The sequence below is a fragment of the Strix uralensis genome, chromosome 27 (genome assembly GCF_047716275.1).
Source record: "Strix uralensis isolate ZFMK-TIS-50842 chromosome 27, bStrUra1, whole genome shotgun sequence".
NCBI lineage: Eukaryota > Metazoa > Chordata > Aves > Strigiformes > Strigidae > Strix > Strix uralensis.
The window spans coordinates 2,304,593-2,328,993 of record NC_133998.1 but is presented as its reverse complement, the minus strand read 5'-3'; the positions used below and the strand labels follow the sequence as shown (position 1 = coordinate 2,328,993).

Here is a 24,401-nt window from a genome sequence, read left to right as displayed (position 1 = left end):
GGCCCCCCCCCACCCCTTCCCCGGCACTGCCCGGTCCCGGCCTGGACGAACCGCAGCAACAGGGCACCCCGGCGCGGCCCCGGCGCCCCGCGGCGGCCGTTACCTCGGCGGGCCCTCAGCGGCGGGCCGCGCTGCCGCTGCCCCGCGGCCGCCTCCCCATGGCGGCGCCCCCGGCCCGGCTTCTCCTCACGCCGCCTCTCGCCTCCCCTCACCACTCCGCGGGCAGCGGCCAGCCAGCGACAACGCTACGCCGCCGGCGTAGGCTCCGCGCGCACCCATGCGCCCCCCGCCACGCCGCCGGCGCAAGCGCCCTTCCTGAATACCAACTCCGAAGCGGAGAGGCCCGGCAGAGCTCGGCGCAAGCGCAGCCGACGGGAGGGTGGTGGCGCAACGGCGTTGGCGTAAAGCGCGTTCGAGAATAGCGGACTTGAGGCGAGCGACGGAAGGGCGGCTTTGCGGCAACGCGGGCCACTTTACGGCAGCGCCGCGCTTGGCAGCCGCCGGCGGGGCCTCCCGTTAACTCCCTCCTGCCCGGCGGGCGGGGGCGGGGCCTGGCCCGGTGTGGGGGGGCTCGGTACGGGGCCCGGCTCCGCCGCGGGGACAGGCCCACGCGTTGCCTACAGCCTCCTGTACGGCGCAGGTACAGGGCACAGCTCCCCCGGAGGGGCCAGGCCTCGCTATAGGGTACCCTATAGGGGTACAGCTCCCTGTAAGGGACGGGTCCCACTGCAGGTTGTGCCCCACGGTACGGGGTAGAGCGACCCGGATCCAGTATAGGGCACCATCCTGAGGGTGAGGTACAGCTCCACTGCGGGGAACAGGCCCCCGTATAGGGCACGACCCCGCTATAGCGGACAGACTATGGTATATGGCACAGCGCCGCTATAGGGGACAGACTATGGTATATGGCACAGCCTCGCTATAGGGGACAGGCTCTAATCTGTGGGCGAGCCCCCCATTAAGAGTACAGGCCCAGTATGGGGTACAGCCCCCAGTACAACATACAGCTATAGGGCCCCGGGGCCATCTCTGGGGAGCAGAACTGGGTCTGGGGGGTCCCACAGAGGGGGTGTGGCCATGGTACTGGTGGGCAAAGCCCTGCAGCCTCTTCCATCCCCCCGCACCCTGCCCTGCGGGAGCAGAGGGAAGCTGGGGGCCACTATTTTTCAGACATTGAAGCCTTTTTGGGAACACCAGCCCCAAGCAAAGCCGCTGCCATCCCCGCTGCCTCGCAGGGAGGTCAGTGGGCCAGAGCTCCAGGCTGGTGTGACCCGCTGAGACAGGAGCCAGGTGGGCACACAGCCCCCAGTGCCACCTCCAAAAGCCTTTCCCTTTCTTGTCTTGAGGTTATTCCGATCAATCATTCAGCCATAGAAATTCTCTTGGTCAAGCACGGCACAGCCAGGAGAATCGTTTCCTTCTTTCGGTGGCACAAGAGCCATCTCTGTTTGAGCCTTTCAGGGTAATGTTGGAGGGAGGGGCACTCCTGTATGATCCTGCTGCTCTCATCTTCTTCACAGCATGGGACAGATTCACCCGCAAAATATTTTCAGGTGACGGGCAAATGAGTTTATGTGGTTTTGGGAAAAAAATCAGGTCTTCTGCCACCAGCATCACCCCAAATACCTACTGCAGCATTTCCAGCTGCTTCAATTGACTCTCTCCCAGTTCCAGGGAAACGCTGTCCCCCCAGCACTTATCTAAAGTACTTTTCCCCTGTAGGTGTTTGCTTCTAGAAGAAAACACTATGGTTTTAGAGAATTAGGAAAATAAAATGAGCTACTCTGCAGGTAAAGCAACAGATGCTGCCATCCCATCCCCGTCCTGTGACACGGCTCTCCTCTCCCTGCTCCCGGCTCAGGATGGCAGCGAGGGGCCGTTGACCCCCATCCTGTCACAGGAGAGAATAAAACTGCCTCTGAAGTACCCGACGGCAGAGCCATCCTTCCCTTTTCTTTTTGCACCATCCCACCACCCTGTGCCGCAGAAAGAGGCGATTTGAAGCACTCTGAGAACACTAAAGTTGTTCAGACCTTTGGCTTGAGAATTTAACCCATTCTCTGGAGCGGGACAGGGGGAAAGCAAATAGTTTTGATTTTATTTCAAGTTGAATCTTCAGCAGTGAACACGCGATGTGCCAGGCGTGGCCTGCAGAGACCTGTACAGCTCATGCTACGGAATCAGCTCAGCACCAGCGAGTTAGCAAGAAAAGCCAAGGAATTTCTGTCAGGAAAGCATCCAGCTACGAACCCTGCCCTCCTCCTGCGGGCACGAGCTAATTAGGGCTAATTCGCAAGCAGACAACACAAAATGAACCACTCTCAATCACGAATGGGAGAACGAGCTGCTTGGGGGCGGGCGGATGAAACCTTCGTGTTCAGGGCCTGGGAAACTGAAGAGCGACAGAAACACATGAAGAACCAGACAAAAGGAAAAGCCAGGCCCCTCGCAGTGTCCCATCCGATGCACCCCCAGGGGAAGAGCCCCCACCCCAATGCTGGGGACCCTGAACCTTTTGGGGAGCTCCTCAGGGCGGGGGGGGGGGGCTGAGCCCAGCTGCACAACCACCCTCCCATCTCCATGCTTCAGGCTCATTCCTGACGAACCTCGCCCCATCCTCCTGCCAAGCCCCAGCTCTTGCGCAGCGAGCGCGGTGGAGGCGAACAACTTGTCGCTTCCAAGTGCCAAGGACCTGCCCCGGTAGCAGGTGAAGCAAGAAGTTAAAGCTGTGCCTTGTGCTCACACTTTTGAGGGTCTGGAGCAAGAATCTGAGCAAAAGATGTTTCATCCTCATGCTCAACACATCGCTGGCACAGCAGCGAGCGGCTGTAGGAAACCACTGGTCAAAGCAAGATGCTGACGGCTGGGCAGGGGACACTGGACACAGGGTACCTTGGAGATAAGGAAGACACTGAGATTAGCAGATGTCGTATCGAGCAGCGGTGATGAAAACGTCTCTTTTAGGATTAAATATCTGCCATGGAGTGGAACTGGGGTATGAAGCCACAACATGGTAATTTGGGGCAATAAATTCAGCTACGTGCTAAATAGAGCGATTCAACTCACCTTTGCTGTCAAACAGCCCGTTTACTCCAGGGATAATGATCTCCTTCCAGGCAATAAACAGGAGAAGGCAGAAGCCAGCGCTGCAAGGGGCCGGTGTGAGTCTCTGCACTGCTAAGGAGAGGCCAGGAAAAAGAGCTCGACCCCAGTGCTCGGGAGATGCGACTTTCTCACCACCACCCACACCTCTGCTCTCCGTTCCCTCCTTTAGAAAATGAGAACAACGGCAGCACCTTTGGTAAAAGCTTATCAGGCATCTGTAAGAGTACAAACCACAGCGTGCCACTCTCACGCTGATCCCCAGCACAAAGGATGAGCTTCATCCATAAATGTGCTGTTCTTTTAAGGAAAAAACATGCGGTGGGAGACTTTGGAGGAAAATAAAGAGATTTCGCCACTTCCCTCTGCCAGATAACTCCAGTTACCTAGGAACAGACACACTTCTCTAATGCGGCCAGTTCTTCTCATCAAGCACAGGATGAGCGTTTATTGTCTTGTGATCAGGAGAAAAACACAAACAAAAACCAGAGCTCCACAAGTGACATGAAACATCGCACACATACACGCCACATGATGCCGAACAAAACCAGGAGCCAGGTCCAGGTTAATGGTGTTAAGAAGTCTTAGAAATCTAATGTAAACATTTAAAAACATAAAGGAGTCCAAAAGAATAAGCCACAATAGTTCAGGCAGCGTGTTGAGTCAACTTTCTGGAATTACGGTTTCTGGCATCGAATTGGATGGAGGGGGGATGAGCGATGGCAGATCCCATCCAGAGAGGTTCGGTTAAGCTCTGTAGAGATCTCAGGCAGTGCATGCTAACGGGGTGTGACTTTGGTGTCTGGCTCCAACCATTTTGGTGAGCGGGCTCCTCAATACCCCCTCACCTTCCATCAAGCATTTTCAACGAGACTGAAGGTGGGTGCTTCAAAAGAGCTCCCCAGATTATCCAAGGGAAAAAAAACCAAAGAGAAACAGGACAAAGAGTCCCCAGCAATGCTTTTCCTCTTGGTTCCTTTGAAACCTGACACACTAAAAAAGGACAGACACCAATCGCTTTTGAACAATTTTGGCAAGAGGCTGAGGATGGCGAGGGGCAGGGCTGGAGGGAGCGTGGTACACGGGCGCACCATGTTCTGGCTTCCAAGCGTGGCCAAGCTCACGTTCAGCACCATTAACCTCCCCTCACTCCCCCGTAGTGCAGACGTATTTCCAGGGAGTTAATCGACAGGCAGTTCTTTTATCACTCTGATGGCAAGCGACAAAGAACATTTAAAATTACACTTGACACAAGACAAAGGCACCTAAAAGCTTGACAACGCGATCAGGTCGTGTTCTGTTAAGAAAGCTTCAAGCGTTCGTACTTACAAGCACATTGCACACTCGCAAGAAAAAAAAACCCCTTGTGCTCGGAGCACATGAAATATCCCAGACCCAGCAAAGGGCTGGTTCTGCAGCAGGGCATCAGTGTTGCTTGTAAACAGAAATTCAGGGAGGCTCTGCCTTCTGATTCGTGTTTGCTTTCGCTTTGGCCCTAGTAACAAAGGTGTCATGCAGACTCCAAGCTGTACTTCACCTAGTATTTACAGTATGACACAGAAAAAGTTAATAGAGCAAATGGGAAGTTCTGCAGGGATGATGGGGAAGGAAGAGTTCTCCTTCGTGAACTATTATTTTATTAGATAAGGCACATGTAGAGACAGTTTTCAAAAGATCACTTGCAAATCAATCCCACCTAGCTAGGACAACCTCCCTATCCCTTTCCAGGAGCCAATTTTGTTTTCCAGTTACCCAGTGTGAATTTGGAGTGACTCCGCTTACACCGTAACATCTCTGGCACCCCATCTGCCAGCCTGCCAAGCTGGGCAGGCTCTGGGTCTGACCCACGGGGTGCCCAACACCTCCCAAGTCTCCGCAGGGGAGCACTCTGTCCTTCACAGGATCATTGGCCAAAACTTTCAGAGATGAAGACTTTGCACACTCATTCCCTATAAAAATATTGGGAACTAACCTCCCAGTTTTTGACAGGTTTGAAAAAATTCACAGCAGGCTGTTGAGGGAGAAGAAAAAACTGCAGCCTTTGCTGCCTGGATCGCTGTAGGACACAGGGGAATTGGATGGCTCAGGCTACAGCAGTCCTGACGTGCATGCACAGAATGGAGATGAATGATGAGATGGATGCCAGCTCTCAGGGAAAACAATCCCTCCCAACAGCTTTATCCTCTCTTCAGCCAATTCTTGGAGAAAGGCACGAATCAATCTCTTCCTGCTCGTACATGGAAGGGAAGTGCTACAGAGATGCAGACCAGGTCCGCACAGCTAACGGCAGTTACAAGGACTAACGAGCTTTCCTTGGTCTACCAGACCATGCTGCATAACGTCTGGATTTCAACTACATCAGTAGAAGGCAGAACTAAAATTATTCACTGTAATAGAATTACTCCCAAACCACACTGAGGCCCCAGCACTGAGATCAACAGTTATCTTGCATCTGGCTACTGGTTGGGAGCCCAGAAAAAAGGGTGTCCCAAGAGGGCAAGGTGTGTCCCGTAGGGCATTTCTTGGCTCAGCACAAAACCTGGATGCCACACAAATGGAATTTCGATGGCACAGAGATCTCGTGCTCCCTACCTGTAACAGGGTAAACATCACCCAGGGAGCCAGGTCCAAAGCCCAATGTCAGCCAACTTCTCCATAGTTTCCAGTGGGCTTTGAATCAGGCTTTTAGTGAGCAATCATTAACCAAATGAGATGAATCTGCACCTTTGAAGCACACAGATCCGGCAAAAACTTTTGGCAGCAGGGAAAGCAAGACTTCTAGCACAACAATAGTCCTATCCAGGCAAATATGGACTCTGGTGGCCTTCACATCCGAACAACACTCACCCACAGCAGGCACCGTTATCTAAAAGATTCTTCACCAGAGAGCGCAAGCAAACGAGGTTGTAGATTTTACAAGTACCCGATATCACTAGTACCAAATAATTTAGGTGTTGCATTTCCCTTAAGAGTGAAAAATTCCAGATTATTCATCCGGGAGAGTAAACACCAGTTGCTACTAATGCTCTGATTGCATTTGTTAGAGATGACTTGGCGGCGCACTGTGCATGTGATGAAAACTAAGCGGGGAGGCAGGAGAAGGAGCAGTCGTAGTGTTCGCCGTTGTGGGGAAGTCAAGCCTTTTTCACGTATGGTCATGAGAGGGTTCCCTCAAGCAAGGGCAGTGAAGGGTTGGTTCCTCAGTCTGCAACAAGGCAAATACTGGTAACTCAACACAAACAAAAGAAAACTTTCTGATAAGGCCGTGCAGAGCTCTGGTGGTGGCAAGGGCTGACAGCACGTATCTTCTGCAGTAATGAGGAAACAAAAACCAAAAAAGTCCCCAAGATGACTGGGGTGCTTGGGGGGGGAATGCAAATGATCTTTCCAAATAACAATAATAAGAAGACCAAAAAGAAGAGAATCCAGGCAGTTTGCAGCTGTTGCTGCTTAAGGCCATTGGTTTCCCGGGGGATAGTTGGGCACTGTGGGATACTCTGGCAGGCTGTTCCCAGAAAAATTGCTGTACTGGGCCTCCCTGCTGGGGGGGTTCCTCCACGTGCCGCTGTTCCACTCATCCTGAGCTTTCTGAAAGCTTCCACCACCCCCTCGGTAGATTTTATGTACCTAATGGATGAAAGAGAGAAGAGGAGGAAAGTCAGCAACAGGTACCCACAACTCTCCCTCAGAAGAGCTATAGTCACTTTGGTACTGTTTTTGTATTTGTTTCTCTCTCTGTAAAGAGCTATATTTCCAAGGAACTAAAGCACTAAAAGTGTATTAATACAGTGAACAGAGGTGCAAATAGATAATATCAACCCAAGACTTGAACCGATTTCAGCCACATGGCTGGGATTCAGGTTGGGAATCCCCCAGCAAGGCAGCCAACCCAGGCCAGTGGGCTGAAACTTTGTAAAACCAACACTGCTGCTTCAGCAGGGCTCCTGTCTTCTCCTCTGCCATCAGTCTACTGAGGCTTTCCAGACAGTCCTACCTCCAAATCCTTCTTTCTGCAGAGAACCGAGGACCACTTCCCATCCTGCCACACAGTCCCCACTGCAGGCCATCTCAAGATGCTTCACCTTTACCATCCATGACCATCCCAACGAGCAATGAAGCTTTCTTAGAGTGATGTCAAGGAACATCGGACATGAAATGGTGACAACATCCAGCCCCAGCTGTGTTATCTGGATTTGTCCTCTAGATACTCTGAGAGACACCAACCGACCACACTATAAAACCTTTAAAAGCCGTGATGGCTGACAGTGGCTGCTGAGCTGCCTGTTCACATTATCGCAATACAAAGCGCGGATACTCCAAGTCAGAGACACATCTGAAGCACCTACCCTTAAAATGCAGATGAGCATTGCGACCACTGACATTGTAAACATAACGGCAGGAAACAGCATGAACACAGCAGCTGCAACATTGGTGCTAAAGAAAGTAATGGCTGCCAACCATCCGCTGGGAAAAATAGAAAGAAAGGAACAATATCGTTACAGCTCTCTTTTTAAAGTGTCCTTATTATCAGAAAAACTATTTACGCATACCCAGAAATTACAAGGCAGCTTTAAAACTTGAAAATGAAAATAACAATGAAGAAAATGGACAGAATTAAATGCAGCTAAGGCAGGTATTTCCCCAAGACCTCAAGTCTCACTTGCCAGCATCCCTCGCTAATCTGGTCTCAGACCTTTAGGGGACAGCCAGCAGCACAGACTTTGGGAATAAAAGATTTATTCCTAAGGTGCTTTTGGTTGTGCAGGTCATGTGTCTAGAGACCAGACCTGGGACAGGGCACACGAGGGCCCTATGATTTACCCCACGTCTCTATTCCTTTCACAGCAATAACCAGGTAGGGTAACTGGAGACCATCAGCAGTTAAGAAAACAAAATGCCATATGGAGTGCTAGGACTTTCTATTATTTGTAGTTTCAGCAGGAATTGCTCTCAAGTCTCTAGAGACGGAAAGTTAAAATGCCACACCATTATAACATAACCAGGGACAGACACTAAAATGGTCCCATTTATTTTAGGACAACTCTCACAATACTTGCTCTATAGGCCAACAGTGAGTCATCGTGCACTGCTCAGCATGTGCTGCAAATACTTTGCGGGCAACGCTAAGAGAGGATCAGATGAATCCTGAAACTGCTGGTTAAATGGTAAAAAGAAATGGACGTTGCAGGAAGGTGCTAAAAAGAACAAGCAGGTGAAGATATCCAACTTCTGCCAATACAGCAACGAAAACAGAACGGTGTACTCCAAGAGCAGATATAACTACGCCACAGAAGAAAACAGAAAGCTTCTTTCCACTCCACCCTGTACAGACTCCCACCAGTTCATGGAAACAGCCCACAGCCTGAAACCCTCTGGCATGGGAGCCGAGTGCTCAGCTGTAAGACTGTGGCAGCATCCTGCTTACCAAGCTCCCCATCCGGAGAAACCGATCGCCTGCAGGACCGTGAGAATAAACTGTGCGCCAAAGATGAAAAAAAAGGCCATAAAATTAAACGAGCTGTCCGACCTGTGAAGGAAGAGAGAAAGTTAGTGGGAGACTGGCACCTTGTGTTGCTTCACACCGATGTTTGACCCCATCACGTCCAAACCCTCCAATGTGGTATCTCAGAAGAGATCCCTCTGCAGCTCTGTACTTTGAAGCTGCTCCTCTTTCCCTGGCAGTGAAAGCATGCAGATCCATGAATCATCAGTGCCTAATCTCTTTCAATAAGCCTGGCTCCTGCTATTGCTCTATCAAAGCAATTGCATATGTGATGACACCTGAGGAGAGGCAGTCTCCTGCAGAACAGAGTGCCTGAATCGATTCTCTGACCAAACATCGGAAGGCAGCACAGCCTGACACCTGCGTGGCTCAGCCACCAGCAAATAGGCACAAGGGGGCCGGAACACCAGCAGGCAGAGTTTGCCCATACACTAGAAGTGATCACTGAGTATGAGAATTCCAGCTGGGAATGTCTCAGTGGCTGCTCGTCATCACTCTTCCACGCCCATGGTTAAAAACGCAGCACTGGGACGTAACAGGAGGGAAAACAGCCACAAGAGAAGTGGGTGATACCCTGTCTGGGGAAACACAGGAGTATGCTTTCACATCTCTGCGGGCTCCACATCTTCAGGGTGTACAGGTTCAGAGGGTGCAACAGACAGCATGAGTATGACCCCAAACGAGAAGGCTGACCGGATACGTTCACAGCCTGTCACCGGGGCGCTGGGCACAGCACTGTCTTGCCTGAGTTTTGGCTCTGCCACAGAACTGCAGCAGAACATCTTTATCCCATTAAACCAGCTACGTCGATGAGCCACTGTAAGCCCAGGCGTATCTAAAACTCCCAAACTATCATTTTTAATGATACAAATGATTCCCATTCTCTCAGGAACATAAAGGGCCCATGATTTACAGAACAGATTTACAGAAAACACTTCAGTTGCTTATGAGGCAGTTTGGTGCAAGGGGGAGTTTACAAAAGAACTCCAGTCATTCCCAGCTCCCGCTCAGTATTTAAATGTTAGTTATTTGAATTATTATTATTTTAATGTTTATTAGTATCATAATTCTAGCCCCTAATGCCTGAAGAGGAGATGAGGGAGGCAGGACCCCAGGCTCTGGAGAAGTCAGTGCTGTGGACCCTGGCTGGCCCGAGACAAATGGAAAAGCCTCCAGCCAGACCCCTGCCACTGCGGGCCGTGTGTGTTGGCACAGTTACCTTCTACCTTTCGAAAGATTGCCACAGAGATGCTGTGAAAGAAATCTGCCATCCCTGAGTATCCTCATGATCCCACCTTTCAAGTATCACCTCAGTACAGCAATGTGAAAGAAATACTTCAAACAGGGACTGTTCACAGTAGTGCCTATCATAATCCAATTAACAAGGATTAGGCTTGAAGCTGAGCCTTCAGACTTTTGCAACTACGACCTGAAAGGGCTGGAGAAGTCTTCATTTGGAAGGATCTGTGGGAATTAGTGAGGATACACAGAAAAGGTGATTTCTGATCCAGCTTTCTGGTGCAGATTTGCAACAGCTTTGCCATAGCGCCAAAGCTCTGCAGCTAATTTAATTTTGGAGGCAGATAGATGACGATGGTTTTACGAAAGCATCCTCGCAGTACATGATGCCAATAGTGAAGGGTTGCCTCTTCCCACAACAAGCAGAGCAAGTGGGTCTGACCTCTCCTGAATCATGACTAGCTGCGATCCCACCAGAAACAGTGCTGCCCCACTGCAGTGTTTTTCAAGGCTCTTCTACAACGGATGTCAAAGTCAATGATCTCTGGGCTTGCCAGTCTGTCCCTAGGGCTTATTCTTTTTTTAACTGTAGTCTTTACACAGACTAACCTCAGGGACCTTTCAGTATTCAGTTGCATAAACACATACAAACAACATTAAAGAAATAATTAGAAACGGTCCTTGTGAAGCCCAGAGAAGGTCAACAGGGAGGAGTAATTTTTCCCAGACTTCAGAATGGAAACTGCTCTTTGAACACAGCTCTGCCCAGCACTCGGAGGCCCTTGGACTTCTGAACTAGGGATGGGGACTAAACCCCAGCCCCAGAGGGCAACAGTTCACAGCTGCCATTTTCAGGTCTTTTAAAACTTTCAGATGAATCCAACCCAGTGGCCTTCTGTTTCCATCAGAAATAATCCTCCCCTGTACTCCATGATGTAGTCACTGATGTTTTAAGCACCACCAGTGCATTAACTGCCCAGTGTCATTAGTATACAAAGCGTAAATTCAGAAGAGCATTTAAATAACTAATTTAGGATGTGCTAAATAGATAGGATCCCACCTGTCAACTCTCATTTCTATCAGCTGCTTTTGCTGTTATCTAAACCAACTCATCACAGAATCTGGTGAATAATCAAACCCCAGAGTATTCAGGTAACAGGGAACCAGAAAGAGCTTCACCTTCAGAGTCCAAATCCCTGACTGGTGTGGGGGGTCTGCTGGTGACCCGCAGAGTGACACTGGGCAGATCCTTCCCCTCCTCTCCCTGCATCAGGCTGGAAACTGCTCAGGACCTTCACAGCTCTGACAGGCATTATGCATTAATGTCTGAATAATGCCTCGTGATCCACAGCAAGCATGAGCAAATGCAAATGATTATTAATTAAAGTGAAAATGTAGGATGGCTTTAAATATTTGTGGAGTTTCAGAAAGACTTGCTCCAGGGAACTGCTTTTATCTAAAAAGCAAAGCAGCCAAGCTCTCAAGTATCTAGAGACAAAAAACAGAAGAGTTCTCAAAAACTAATAACTTAGCAGTCTTCCATCAAAATAAACCTTGATAAAGCTTTAGCAAATTAGTATCTGTCTTAACACTATACTGGTATGAGATATTTAAGTAAAATATGAATTTCATCCTCATGGAAGTGGCAAACTACCCACTGCTGCTCACCTCCAGTCCTAAGCAGGAGACCCTCAGTCCTACATCTAGTATTTAAAAGTAGCCACATTTTTCTTAATCTCAAAAAGTAAACAAGACATTCAGACATCAAGTCCTTAATCTTTATCCCAGACAGAGATCTCTCCATAGGAGCACTCCCCAGTAACAACACATCTCTCTCCCAGAGGAAACCAAAACAAAACCGCCTCGTGGGCTTCCACTTACCGAAAGGCTTTGTACGCAGGTCGGAACCAGCAGACGTAGCCACAGGGACTGAAGAGGATAAGCCAGAGGATCGCCAAACCAAAATTGACACCATAGCCTCCTCCGATCCACCACGCCAGGCATGCAATTACATTCACTACTAGTGTGATGCAGTAAACTGTAAAGAGGGCAGGGGAAAAGACGTGAGGTTGTGCAGCTTCACGTCTTCATGCAAAAATGAGACAAACACCCGGTATTATAATAGGAAGGGTCCACGCTGCAGTGGGAAACTCAAGCCCAATAATGCTCCAAGAGTCGCAGGTTCTGGCGTGACCCAGGAGCCAAGAGCACAGACACATCCATCTCCTGGGGGAGTGCTGCGGCAGAGGGCTGAGGAAACGCTTCTGGGGCCTGACAAAGGATGGGGAGCTGGGTGGCAACCGGTGCAACCAGTACAAGGCTCAGGCCAGTATTATTATGAATTCCAAGCAAGGTTCAATTCCCATCTGTAGCAAACCCCCTTTATGAGAGGAGAGGGGTGTAAACCACTGCCCTGCACCCAGCCTCAGTATGACTTTGGTCTCCGTGCTCGCTGAGGCTGCCTCAGGAGCTTTCACAGAGCCAGCACAGCGCCTTGCAGGCTCGCTCTCTGCTTCCCTGGGCCTCTGAGGGAGCCTGGAAGTCAGCTCCAGGGCTTGTAAGCGCTGCCTTGAGCAAGGGGATAAGCAAACTCCAATCAGGCTGAGAACACAGGACCACAGGGGTGGCTTAAAGGCCTTTTCACATCCCTGTTCCTGCCACTTGGATACAGAGGAACAGTTGACAACAGCCCCCAGAGCACACCAGTGCTGTACTAAGGAGACGTGCATGAAGTGACGCTGCTCCGCCCCTTCCCTGAGGCTCAACACCACCGCAAAGCGGGGCTGCACGCTTCCCAGCTTTCGCAGGCTGAGCTCAGGCCCCATGCCAGGGGCTCCCCGCTTTCCTCCACGCTCCCCTCAATACTCCAGGGACTCCCTGCAGCTGTCCTTGCATTCCCGCGGGCTCTGCCAGTGTCAAAGAGGCTTAGCCCAATTACAAGCTCCTATATTGGAAAACAGGTGGTAACACTTAAAAAAATGTTGCCGTAACCTGTATCAATTAGGACAGATAAAAAGAAACGAGAAGGCGGAGGGTCCAAACACAACAGACCCTTCAGTAGCGCCTGGTGACGAGCTCACAGTAACGCTCTGGACCCTAGACTCATTGATTCAGTCAAAATTAAACCCCTGAATTTCTCTTCACCCGCGGTAAGGGACCATGCCCTGCCCATTCCTTGCTTCACTACGTGCCGCGGCTCTGCAGCACGCCCGCACATCACTGGCTTGGTCCTCTGGCGCCCGACACCAGTCTGGCCTCTCCTTCTGAGTCTTCTCTTTCCTCCTCTTGGCACAGACCCACCTGCCTTCACGCAGCCTGGGGGCTGCTGAACAACTACAAAGTTTTGTGGTCATAAAAATAATATTGACAGCACAGTCGGGAGAATCTAGTGTGGAAAGCATCTGAACCCAGCTGCTGCTTCTGACATACAAATTACATGAGAGTTAAAATAAAACATTGTTTTACTACAAAGAAAGTGTTTTCTGAGTAGCTAACAACAAGGCTTTATACACAATGGTTTGGATGTATCTTAATATTGAGGGGAAAAAAGAATTTTAATTATTTAAATTTCATTTATACAATAATTAGCTGTACTTCAAATTTTTATTTTCAGAAGTCATTTATTATCTAAAAGTTGCTTAATAAAACAAACCACCAAGCCAAGAGGACCTATTAAGTTTTCAGGAAGTTCTGGTTCTCCCTGCACATCGGGCAGGAGCTTGTTCTCCAGTAGTGGGAGCTCTGGTACAGGTTTCCCCAAATCACCCTCCACCTCAACAAAATGTTCACATCCAATTAAAAGTAACGAGCATTCAACCTTCTAGCAACGACTTTTGTGTTTCTATTTTTAACACCGGCCTTTTCTTGTTCACCTCCTTCCCTCCATATGTGTGTGTGTCTGCATCCCATCCCAAAAAGTCAGGGAGACCCCAACAGAAAGCGTGCTGCAGATGGACATTTAAAACTCCTGGTGAAAACGCCAGGTCTCCTCAGCCATGCCTGGACTAGTTGCCCAAATGGCTGGCACCTTTCCAGCGGGCCATTAACTCGAATGAGGGACGCTTTGTTTAGGGAGAGTTGCAGACAAAGGCAGCTTTACAGCACGCAACATTTAACCAGTTAGTCTGAAGGGACAAGCAGTTTCTTCAGGCAAGAAAATTACAGAGCTCATTTCAGCATCTCTAAATAAGGGAAGAACAATGGAGTGATAGATTATGCTATTATTTATGCACACAAATCTCTCTCATACACACATCCTATGCATCTGGAATAAAAGCCATGCCACCAAATGCATATCTGGCAGAAAACAAGCTTTCCTTCAGTGAGAAGGGTAAATAGGATGACAAGCATTTGGGGAAAAAAAGATAAGCAAGGCAAAAAGATTTTTAATCTTCCAAAGCATTCCCTGTGGTTTTCTAGGCCTGCCACACCATTTTTCATCCGATTTCATTCCTCGGAGAAGAATGGTCAATTTTCATTACTGGCTTTTGAATGGCTAAGCCAGACAACACAAGCCCAGAGCCAGGAGGTCTGTTCATAGAGAATATCAGCAAATCACCAGCTGTGACCAAGAGGATCAGCGCCCTTCTCCAGCAGGACGGGGAACATTTTGCAGGCTACGGACAGCTAAGGAGGAGACAGCATACAGCCAGGAGACACTGCTTCCTTTGGGAAAGGGAAATCTGTAGATGGCACAACAAGGGGGAATTTTAGCCTTCCTATAGCGAGGTGGGGAGACAGGTAGCAAGCATATGGGCCACATTTATTTTCTTGCCTAAAAATCTCCTATTCATCTTAGTTTAGGTGAATTGGGAATTACTTTAAGAGGGCTATTTTGGGGAGTAAAACATCACTTGACACCAATAAAGGTATCAAATGCAGTCTGGTTTTTTCCTTCTCAAATTTACTAACAGACTTTTCTAGCACTGATACTCTCTCTTCAACAGCAGCTCTGCAGCAAAGATTCAAGGCACAGCAGCTTAAAATTTGGGCATAAAGTTATCTTACAGTATTCTAAGATTAATCATTGTTTCTCATCAGCTATCTGCAGTCAAAACTTTAAAGCATATAAATCACTGAGATCTATGTTTTTTCACTACACCCATACGTTTTCCCAGCACAAGTTTCTCGTTCAACTTACAGATCCATACGTGGTAGATTCTCTTCACCAGAGACTGATAATCGATGGGAATCTCATCAGCAAAATTCTGGTAGAAACACGGTTTCAGAGGGATAAACTTGGGTAACGGTGGGAAGTTATTCACCTTTTCTACAACAGAGAACACAGATATCAGCTGAATGCAGAAACATTCTCATATGGCTGAGCAAGTGTCATATCCTCCACACCTTCCCAATACACGCCTGGGGACCTCTGGGTCCAGGAGACTCACAAGAATCAAGAGCAAACCACCACCAGCTCTGGCTGTTCACGCTACTGCAGCACATTCATCCTCACCTGGACACCAAACATTTTGTTCTCCTTCCTCAGCAGTGGACACAACATTTAAACTAGCACGTGCAAAGTTTAGAGCGAGGAATAGAAACAAGCTAGTAACGCGTGGATCTGATACCTTTACACATCAGTGTAAAGTTGTGTGAAAGGCACTGCAAGATAAAAACCTTAAAATAAGCTCCAGGATGAGGTTCCTCAGAAAGGGGGGAGAGGCCAGCAACATCTCAGGGAAACAGGCTGCACACAGGTTTAGTTACAACCTCTCAGAAAACCAAAGCAAGAGGAAAGGCTGGCGATTGTGCAGATGAGCAGATTTACCTTCAGACACAAGCTCTGAGTAGGTGGGTTTGCTGGCGCATGGATCAGGCCTTAGGACCTGCAGTAGGTATGTCCCTGTGATAGTAAGGAAGGATGCCTTTGGAAAGCATCTCTCAAACTGGAATTTAGTACTTAGCTATCATCCAGTTCAGGGAAGGCAAGTCAGATATCAGGGATGATTTTGTTGTGACATGACTCATGAACATACCCTTTTTTCTTTAAAAGTCAAGTTTTTCCTGTAAGGTTATAGCCCAGAAAAAAAAAAAAAAAAGCAGCTTTGTATTCAGATACACTAAATCAGCAAATGCTTACAAAAGTGATATGGTGAAGAAAACCTTACCTTGGAAAGAAATTATGTTTTAAAATCAAGTAATTAAATGCCTAAATCCTCTGCATTTAAGCTGCTGTCAGCTTCCAGACAGATGTGCAGATTTGTCTGTATACATGTGTGTGCCTGGATGTGTGTTTCTACGTGTTTGGGAATGTCTGCTCTTGCCTTCCAGTGCTGATTAAAGTTTGATTCCAGGGCATTGTGACTAATTGTCTCTAGTCTACTTCAGCCCCAGTAAACAGAATTAAAAACAACCAGAGGAAAAGATGAAGAATGTCCTGGGAAAATCTCCAAATGGCACAGAAGACCAGAGGAAATGTCTGAACAAGAACTGTCAGCACAAGAGTTCCCTTTCTCTTGCCATTATCTCCGTGTGAGAAGACATTTTGCAGGAGCAGCTTCTTAACTTCATATGAAGGTTGGCAGGGAAGAGTCTAAAGCTGTAAGTCATGCTTTAGGACAGAAGAGGCTCTACTTCATGCAAAGGAAAGGCACATTTTGACACAGAAAATATGGTGAGGATAATGCCCACTGTGAGTACATCAGAATTAAACATGGAATAATGTCTTAGGTCACCAGTCCAGCTTGACTTTTCAGTAGACTTTTCCTTAGTTAAAGAGACACATTAAGTCTTCTGCCCCTCCTCACCCATCTCCACTAAATGCATTTTACATTAATTCAGATGCCCTCTGAAGCTGGTATTAGTTACTGGTTAACACCTACTGCTGACCCCATCACATGTAGTGCTGATGTCCCATGGCTACTTTCAAAGTCCATAGGAATTTGGACTTCTTAGCACTAAATTTTACTTGCTATAAGCCCCTAATGGGCTTTCTCCCCGACAGTCTGCCTCAGCAGCTTACAAAAGGACCTAACAACACTGGATCGAAGGAAAGGAAGTGGGCACTGCTTTTAAAGCTCAAGAGACAGCTCTCTAGGGAAGTCAGGAAGAGTCAGATTAACTGACCACAGTAAAAACAGATTCTCTAACAATTCTGGGTTTTTTTGAGAGATGAGGAAAATTTTGTTTTGTCCCTCTTCAGCAGCTGAAGCTGCAGCTAGTTACTTTGGTTCTGCTCTCTTCCATTTTCTCTCTCCTGCAGTACAGATCTGTCACGGGCAGTAGAGTCGCTGCCAGCCTCCAGTGCAGAAATCCCCAAATGGTGGGGCCAAAACCAACTGGCCTGCTGGGCACCAGCCACTGCAGTTTGTTATTTTTCAAGCTCACAAAATGCTCCAAATACTTCCACACGTGTTTGCTAGGTACACAAAGATTGGGATGCAAGCAGCCAGATGACCACTTTCTCCCACGCAGTGACCCCGTAGTTTCCAACTGTTCTGGGTTACTTCCCAGAAAAGACAAAAGAAATCAAATGAAAATATCCCCTTTCATGTCTGACTGCATAGCTTGGAGTGCTACAGCACTCCCCTCAAGGCTAGGATCAACACATCAGATCAGCAAGCACAACCCGTGCTTTCAAAAACCAAACTGTATTACCAATGAACAGCAGCTGTATGGAAGTCCCAGACTTCCTCTTATTTTAAAGAAGTCGGGAGGAATTTTGTTATTAATTTCACTACAAGTAAAATTAAAGTGTATTAGTATCAGTAGCACACCTAGGAATGCTGTGGGAAGCTGTTTAGCCTCTGTAAGGAAGGAATTAGTCTCGTGGACTTTTTTGTGAATAAAGTCCATCCTCTTAAAACTTTCAGACAAGTCACACCTGAGCCTTTATCGCTAGAACAGTAACCTCAGCTGACAAATCTACAGTGGATACAGCGTAAAAGTGAATGAGACCAAGGCAAGAAAAGAGAAGTAGTGGAAGAGCTTCAGGGATCACTAAGATCTCAGGAAGGGACACGTTACAGCCATCACAGCACACTGAGAAACATTCCCTGAAACCCTTCTCCCTATATTGCCACATTTTGAGGTGCTCTTACCTGCCATTTCTATTAGGAGTGTTCCCTGGTGAAGTTTCAGACAGATAGCAACAGATCTATTGGAGAAAGAAAATCAAGTCAGCACATGGCACTAACCAGCACCCAGGGAACCTCCTGGAATCAGGAGCATCTCCTGCACAGCATCCAACAGACTGCGAGCCCGGGGTTCCCGCTACAAACTACTTGTCTCCAATAGCCCAGAGTAGGCAGGCCGGCACCTGAAAGGATCACGATTTCTCCTTGTTCATATGAAGCTCCACCTGGTAGCATCTCATTCAGCACAACCCCACTGTCAACCACTTTTAAGTATTATTCAGTGGCAAACAAATGTGCTCTTAGAGGTACCTGGCAAAGACTGAGGATGCACGGGGAGCCGCTGCCAGAACACGTGTCCCTTCCCGCTGCCGCCAGACAGCGAGCTGAGACAGACAGGTCTGGGTGGGACCCAGCAAAGCGCAAATATCGGAAGAGAAATTTGTACGAGCTCACCAGACGTAGTGCCTCATTTAGGTGTTGAGATGGTTTGTTGGCTCCTAGCTCTGCGGACCTTCCCAACTGCTGAAACAAACAGATAACCACTGTTAGCCATGATGTAAACTGCTGTTTAAAAAGAAAAAAAAAAAATCAGCCGGTACACAAAACCCAGCATCTCTCATTATTTTAACAATTCTGCACAACCCTTCTTAAAAAGCGGATTTGTTCTTCCTGTTACCAACACTGAACATGACCGTAATTCTGGAACAATCAAATCCTGCAAAGTTTACTCGGTGTCAAGCCACATTGCTGATTTTGGCAACATCTGATCACACAGATGAAAGCCACAGAGGGGTCTGTGCTGAGCTTTGATTCTACCCCTTCTTCGTTAAGGGTAGAAACACCATGTGCCCCTACTTGCAAACCCCAGAGTGGAAACACAGATACCACAAAACAACCCTCTAAATCAGCACTGCAGGGTCTGACAAGCGTTATCAAGAAGGAAGGAAGTCTAGACTAAAAACTGCCCCTACAAAAACACAACAAACACCACATGCTGCTGCCAGCACTGACAGCAACCACAGCACCGAGGTTAGAATAGCAGCACTGTATCCAAAGCCCCTGGGATTTACAGCAGCTCGTTTCCCTTTTCTGCACCTCTGTGCTGTGCTCCTGTCTGCCCCGTGGATGGTCTGGAGGTTGCAGAGTTTATACTGGCACAATTATTTTGTTGGGGTTGCATTTACTTTCCTTTTTAATCGAGCTCCTCTAGCACGGTCCTTGGAGACAACAGCACTCTGATAAGAAGTGGGACCTGTACAGGCAGCCTGTTCTTCCTGTACGTAGAGATGCAGTTATATACAAGCTTAACTACATCTACATAGAGAAGGATATTACATTATATTATATTATATTATATTATATTATATTATATTATATTATATTACCTGTACTAGTCTAAAGAGAGCAACAGAGTGCGACCAGGAAGGCTACGTCACTCGTGAGCTGCTCAGGGCTGGGACTCCCTGGTTAAAGGCTTGCATATATATAAATATTTATATATATAAAGCACCTATCACCATATGGATAAACATTCTTTGGAACCGCTCTGACAGCAGAGGTAAGAAGAGGAGTCCTATCGCAGCTGAAGCCTCTGGGCATTCCCAAAAAAACATTACCCAGTGTTTGATGGGCATTTTATAACTTAAGATTTAGAAATGGAAGCATTTTTGCTTTGCCTTTTTAAAAAATGCCTGAAAAGAAAATAAAGTATGAAAACGGTTAAGAACACAACTAAAACTTCACCTCGCCCATTTGCAGCTGCTCCCAGCTGAGATCCGTAAATTTTGTGGGAAGAACAAATGACACACAAACACCAGTTATGCTAAAGCACTAAGAGAAAATAATCTTTCACTGAAAGATGAGCAAATGAGTAAGATCCACCTTCAGAAGAGGATTATTTAGTTCATGTACTTCAGTGCCAGTGTCTTACAGCTGCAGAGCAGTGGGAGGCATCAGTCTGTCCTCTGGAAAAGGGACCAGAAGGCAAGACCAAGGGACACATTCCTGGCTTGACAGGGGCATCATGGCCAAACAGTAGGTCTTGGGTGCCCTCCCTTCTCAAGGAGACAACTGTGGTGCAGCTGAGTGGCTTTAACTCAAACAAATGAATAAAAAAAACCAGAGAACAGAGAAAGCAGCATTATGGTGATCCACTCGCTTGTCGCCTCATCCAGCTGTTCTCATTTAGTTCCCTCATAAATCTCAGTCATGGTTTAATGTTTTGAAGACAGAGATGGTCCTTATGGGTCCCTTCCAACTTGAGATGTTCTACGATTATCACGTAAAGAAGCTCTAAGTGAAACTACCAAATATTCCACTCATCGGCAACCTTTGCTTTTATGAGTAATCTCACAGAAGTTCCTGGACAACAACTGTAATTTCCCTACAGAAAGATGTGTTTTGGAACCACAAAGCAGCATTGTGAATATTTCTTTTTGCAGCTGAATAATCAGTTCCCGAAACGCATCGATCTTCCATTGGTTCAGCTGCACTGAGACCCCAGCCCAGCTCCTGGCGAAAGGGAGCGTTCCCCCACGAACACCTCGGGCAGCAAGCTCAAACCTTTTGCAGGCCTGAACTCAGACTCCAGGATCCAACCCCATGATATTTTTGTTCAGTGCTCTGAGATACACTTGCACAGGAGTCGCTGTTTTCATACCAGCTCACCACTTAATTTGGGCAGGATTTCTGCAAACTCCTAACTGCAGGGCCTCAGGATAACAGGGCTCAGATGTACAGTCAGGGAAAAATCTTGTGTCTAGGAAGTGATGATGTTGCTCAGCACGGATGGCCAGTGGCTAAAACTCCTTGAGGAGGAAAATTTCACTGTGCAGCCTAAATATTCTTAAGTCAAGCGCCAGTTGTGAGATCTTGGCATAAGGAAATAGATTTGCAGCAAATACAGATAAATAGGTACATAAACAAGTATATTCAACCTCGTGTGGATTTGTGCAAGGTAACAACACATATGAATAAGCTCTATTCACTGGAACATTTTCACTTTAATTGAGAATAGACAAAACCCAACATCCTGCCCTCCACTGCAGAGATTCTTTCATACATAATCTACTGTTTGCGGAGGGAGGAAAAAACCACACACGGTAAGGAAACCACAGTGTGAAGTGAACTTCCTTTTTCCACTGTGCTCATCCGCGGTCAGTGAATAACTCCAAAGTTTACAGTCACGTGCACATGACTCACAAGAGCCCACTGGAGACAGTGGGAGCTTTTCTTCATCAGTGTTTCAAGGACAAAAATGCCCTGTGTCATTTTAAGATCATTTTCCTTTTACGCCAAGACACGTATGCAAGCAGCACTGTGACAACAACTCTGAATGCAACTTTAGTGTGAAACTTGTTTCCCTTCTCAGATTAGGGAAAATTTTGTGAAGGTATACCTGCAGCAATCTGCTTGAGGCACATTATGTTACTATTTAGTCCCCTTGTTTATTCTGCCTATATTACAGTAAATAGTTTTAAAAGTTTCAGTTATTTTTTCACTACTTTCTCCAAAAAGAGAGAAGGGCGGTAGGGGAAATAAATAAAGGACAGATCAAAAGAGAAGCACCGATAGGAAGGTGGGAGAGCTGAACTCAACTCATTCCTGCTTTGCCATAAACCCACCTGGCGACCTGGGGCAAGTGCCCTACAACCAGATTCACACCAGCTCCTCTCGTGCCATCTGCAGAGGTCCCAGCCAAACCCAGAAGAGCCCGACATCCTAAGCTTCCCATCCAGCAAAATTCACCAGCTTCTGAAGTCTTGCTTTAGGGTATTTTCTGTACTGCTTTTATATTTTCATTCTGATATGATGACTGTAGCGAGGCTGAGCGTTTCTACGCAGACCTGTACCCAAGGGTTTAATCTAGAGTACTTTGCCAAAAGCAAATCGAGGGGCAGGATCCGTACGTAACAGCAACGGCAGAAGAACATGCCAACATCCCCTCGTAAAACAAGTATTTAACAATTAGAGCACAAGCAGAATGAGAAGACATGGGAACAATGCACATCTGAAAGTGGTTCAAGCTTACCCCTCTGGTGAGGGTTATCAGCAGAGACCAGGCTTTCTGAAGTCACTTCATGCTGCAAGCCAGGAGATCCCAGACATTTCAGAAGAGTAAATGGCCTAAAAGCAAGGGCACCCTGCAGGGATCTGGGAGACGTGGATTTGAATCCACCAGGCTCGGAGGGAATCAACACAGTCTCCAGCATTCCCGAGACAAGCCAATGTCTTGCTCTTATGCCTCTGCAGTTGCATTTAAAAAGGAAGTGGTGACTCCGCACCGGTTTTAAGAGAAAAAGCTGCTTTTGAGTCTTATTCAGTTGCCCAACTCTTATCAAGAACTTCCCAAAGAGCCCGAGGCACCAGAGGTCACTCTGCAAGGCACCAAAATGCTTGGCTCAGATTTATGAACCTAGACTTTGTACAGCTGATACAGTTTGTACCTGATAGTGTTTCCTCTCCCTGCCACACACTGCCAACCCCTGCGGAGCAGGACATTGCCCCTTCAGCAATGCCAGTGCCACGCTTGCAGTGCTGTGCTTCTAATTAGACGAGGTGACAAAACCAGCCAAAAAAGTAATTCCAAAAGCCGACCAGCATGACCCGTGAGAATGCGGAAACTGTTTATGGCAACACTGCTGCTGAGGAAATGCACAGGGCACAATAAAGTTAGCAAGGGTTAGCCTCCTCCCATGCCAGTCCAGGAACCTCTCGGGGACTCCTGGCTGTACAGGGCATTTTGCTGCCCCCTTTCCCCCATCCTGGAGCTGGTGAGAAAGCAGAATCAGAAGCAATTCCCCTCAGGTCTCTCCCGGCCTGTTTTCGCAGCCATATCTATTGCTTCAGCAGATGGGCAGAAGCCTTAATATAGGTACTACCGAACCCGCAGCAGACAAATATTGACTTTGGCATGTCCACTTCCAGAAGTAAAGCTCAGCCGCTCAGGGGCAGAACCGCAGAAGGCTCAAGAGGAAAACAGAAAGCACAGAAACACATGTGTTCAGGGCACAAGCCTATTCCACCACTTGTCACCCACCCAGACTGACCTCACATAGAAGACCTGGGCTGCAGACAGTAGCAACAACATTAGTTGGTCAAGAATAACACTAAAAAGCAGATAAATTAATCCATCAGTTACCTCCTTAATTTCTAACTCACTGCTCTCTTCACCACAGCGTCAGATAAGAGTTTTTTGCGCTGGTTAATACTCACAAAAAAAACTAAGGCCAGAGAGAAGATAAAATTACAATGTGCATGTCCTGTCTCTATCAAGGGCAATATGTGAAATAGCTGGCACCCAAACCACACACATCAAAAAGCTTCAGCCTTGCTCCTCACAGTCCCTGGAAAACCACTTACATGAATTTCCCGAGCAGGAGCCGTGCAGCCGGCCTGTGCTCACCCTGCCCCGAGCACACCGGCCTCGTCCCCTGGCCCTGCCTTGCGCTCCCTTGGAAGCCTCCGAGCACCAGCCCTGGCAGAAGTGTCCCGGATGGCTCCCCCCAGCCAGCCAAGGCAGAAAGCAGCCGTGAGAGGCAAATTCCCGAGCACCCCTCAGGGAGAGGCTGGAGGGCACAGCTGGGGTGCTCGCAGCCCGCGAGGGGACGGGAGCAGCCTCGACACACCTGCCACCGTGCTCCACGGGGGCACGGAACCCCCTCACCGCCCTCTGCCGGGGCTGCCTCCAGCACACCCGCACACGCTGCCCCCGATAGCTGCTCCCACCGGCGCTGACCCCAATCCCTCCCCTCACCAGGGCTGTCCCCAATTCCTCCCCACACATGCGCCCTCCCCCCAGGCCTGTCCCCAATACCTCCCCAAGCACAGGCTGCCCCGACACTCCCTCCCCTGTCGCTCCCCCCCACTGCCCCCATTACCCCCATCGCCGTTGCCCTCAGGCTGTCCCCATTACCCCCTCCTGGCGTCCCCCTCCCAGGGTGTTCCCCGCTGCCCCACCGCCACCCCCGATCAGGCCCCGTTATTCCCCAAGGCTGAGGTAGCTCAGTCACACCCCACACCCCCCCCCCCCCGCCCGACCCTCCTACACCGCCAGTCCCCGAGGCCACCCGCGCTCCCTCCCGACCACCCCCATTCCTCCTCCGAGGCTGTCCCCGCTTCCCCCCGGCCTGGCCCGGGCTGTCCCCGTCCCCCCGCGGCCCCGACCCGGCGCTCACCGTGCCCACCGCAAGGCGCAACGGCCGGAGCCCCGCTCCCCCGAGCCCACCGCGGGGCGCGCTGGGAAAGAGAGTCCCTGCAATGGCGGCCGCCGCGGCGCCGCCGGCAGCGCGGACTACAGGTCCCAGCGTGCCCCGCGTCACGCCCCCGCCGCCCGTCACGTGACGGCCCAGCCGGCCGCGGGGCGTGGGGCTGAGGCGCGGCGGAGCCGCTACGGCGGCCGGGAGGGCCCGGAGGGGGCGGGGCCTCACGGCGGGGCGGACCGGGGCCCGCTCGCGGTGCCCGCCTCCCTGGGTGGGGGG

At 48.9% G+C, this 24,401-nt stretch overlaps 2 protein-coding genes across 13 annotated transcripts in view; both read right to left on the bottom strand.

Annotated features, from left to right (window-relative positions):
• The window catches only part of CSNK1G2 (casein kinase 1 gamma 2), a 45,912-nt gene extending 45,579 nt beyond the window's left edge, over positions 1-333 (bottom strand). For 2 of the 3 annotated variants that reach the window (XM_074851958.1, XM_074851960.1), the window contains exon 1: positions 104-333. The gene's annotated coding sequence lies outside the window, so the exon portion shown is untranslated. Of the gene's footprint in view, positions 1-51 lie in introns of all 3 variants that reach the window. The other variant, XM_074851959.1, reaches the window with a different exon arrangement.
• A 1,744-nt stretch (positions 334-2,077) lies between these two features.
• Positions 2,078-24,175, bottom strand: SCAMP4 (secretory carrier membrane protein 4). Of its 10 annotated transcripts, none has more exons than XR_012626520.1 (11): positions 24,099-24,168; positions 18,376-18,444; positions 18,232-18,287; positions 18,022-18,104; positions 17,887-17,944; positions 14,985-15,113; positions 11,726-11,882; positions 8,528-8,629; positions 7,449-7,566; positions 2,744-6,729; positions 2,078-2,392 (listed from the first exon to the last, which is right to left on the bottom strand). XR_012626520.1 is itself a non-coding variant. In XM_074851343.1 (10 exons), exons 2-10 carry the CDS (start codon positions 18,390-18,392, stop codon positions 6,553-6,555), a joined length of 897 nt encoding a protein of 298 aa, XP_074707444.1. In that variant the 5' UTR covers positions 18,393-18,441; positions 24,099-24,175; the 3' UTR covers positions 2,078-6,552. The 10 variants fall into 10 exon arrangements, 8 of the variants coding, with proteins under 8 accessions (XP_074707444.1, XP_074707443.1, XP_074707446.1 ...); XR_012626519.1 differs by having other exon boundaries at positions 2,078-2,892; positions 3,067-6,729; XM_074851343.1 differs by having other exon boundaries at positions 2,078-6,729; positions 18,376-18,441; positions 24,099-24,175.
• Positions 24,176-24,401: the final 226 nt, after the last annotated feature.

Bases quoted from the DNA above. Each gene is read 5' to 3' on its own strand.
- SCAMP4 (XM_074851343.1), bottom strand. The intron at 15,114-17,886 runs GTAAGAGCACCT...TCTCTGTTGTAG, and splicing joins ACTCCTAATAGAAATGGCAG to AAAAGGTGAATAACTTCCCA. The intron at 8,630-11,725 runs GTAAGTGGAAGC...CTTCCTTCACAG, and splicing joins CCTGCGTACAAAGCCTTTCG to GTCGGACAGCTCGTTTAATT.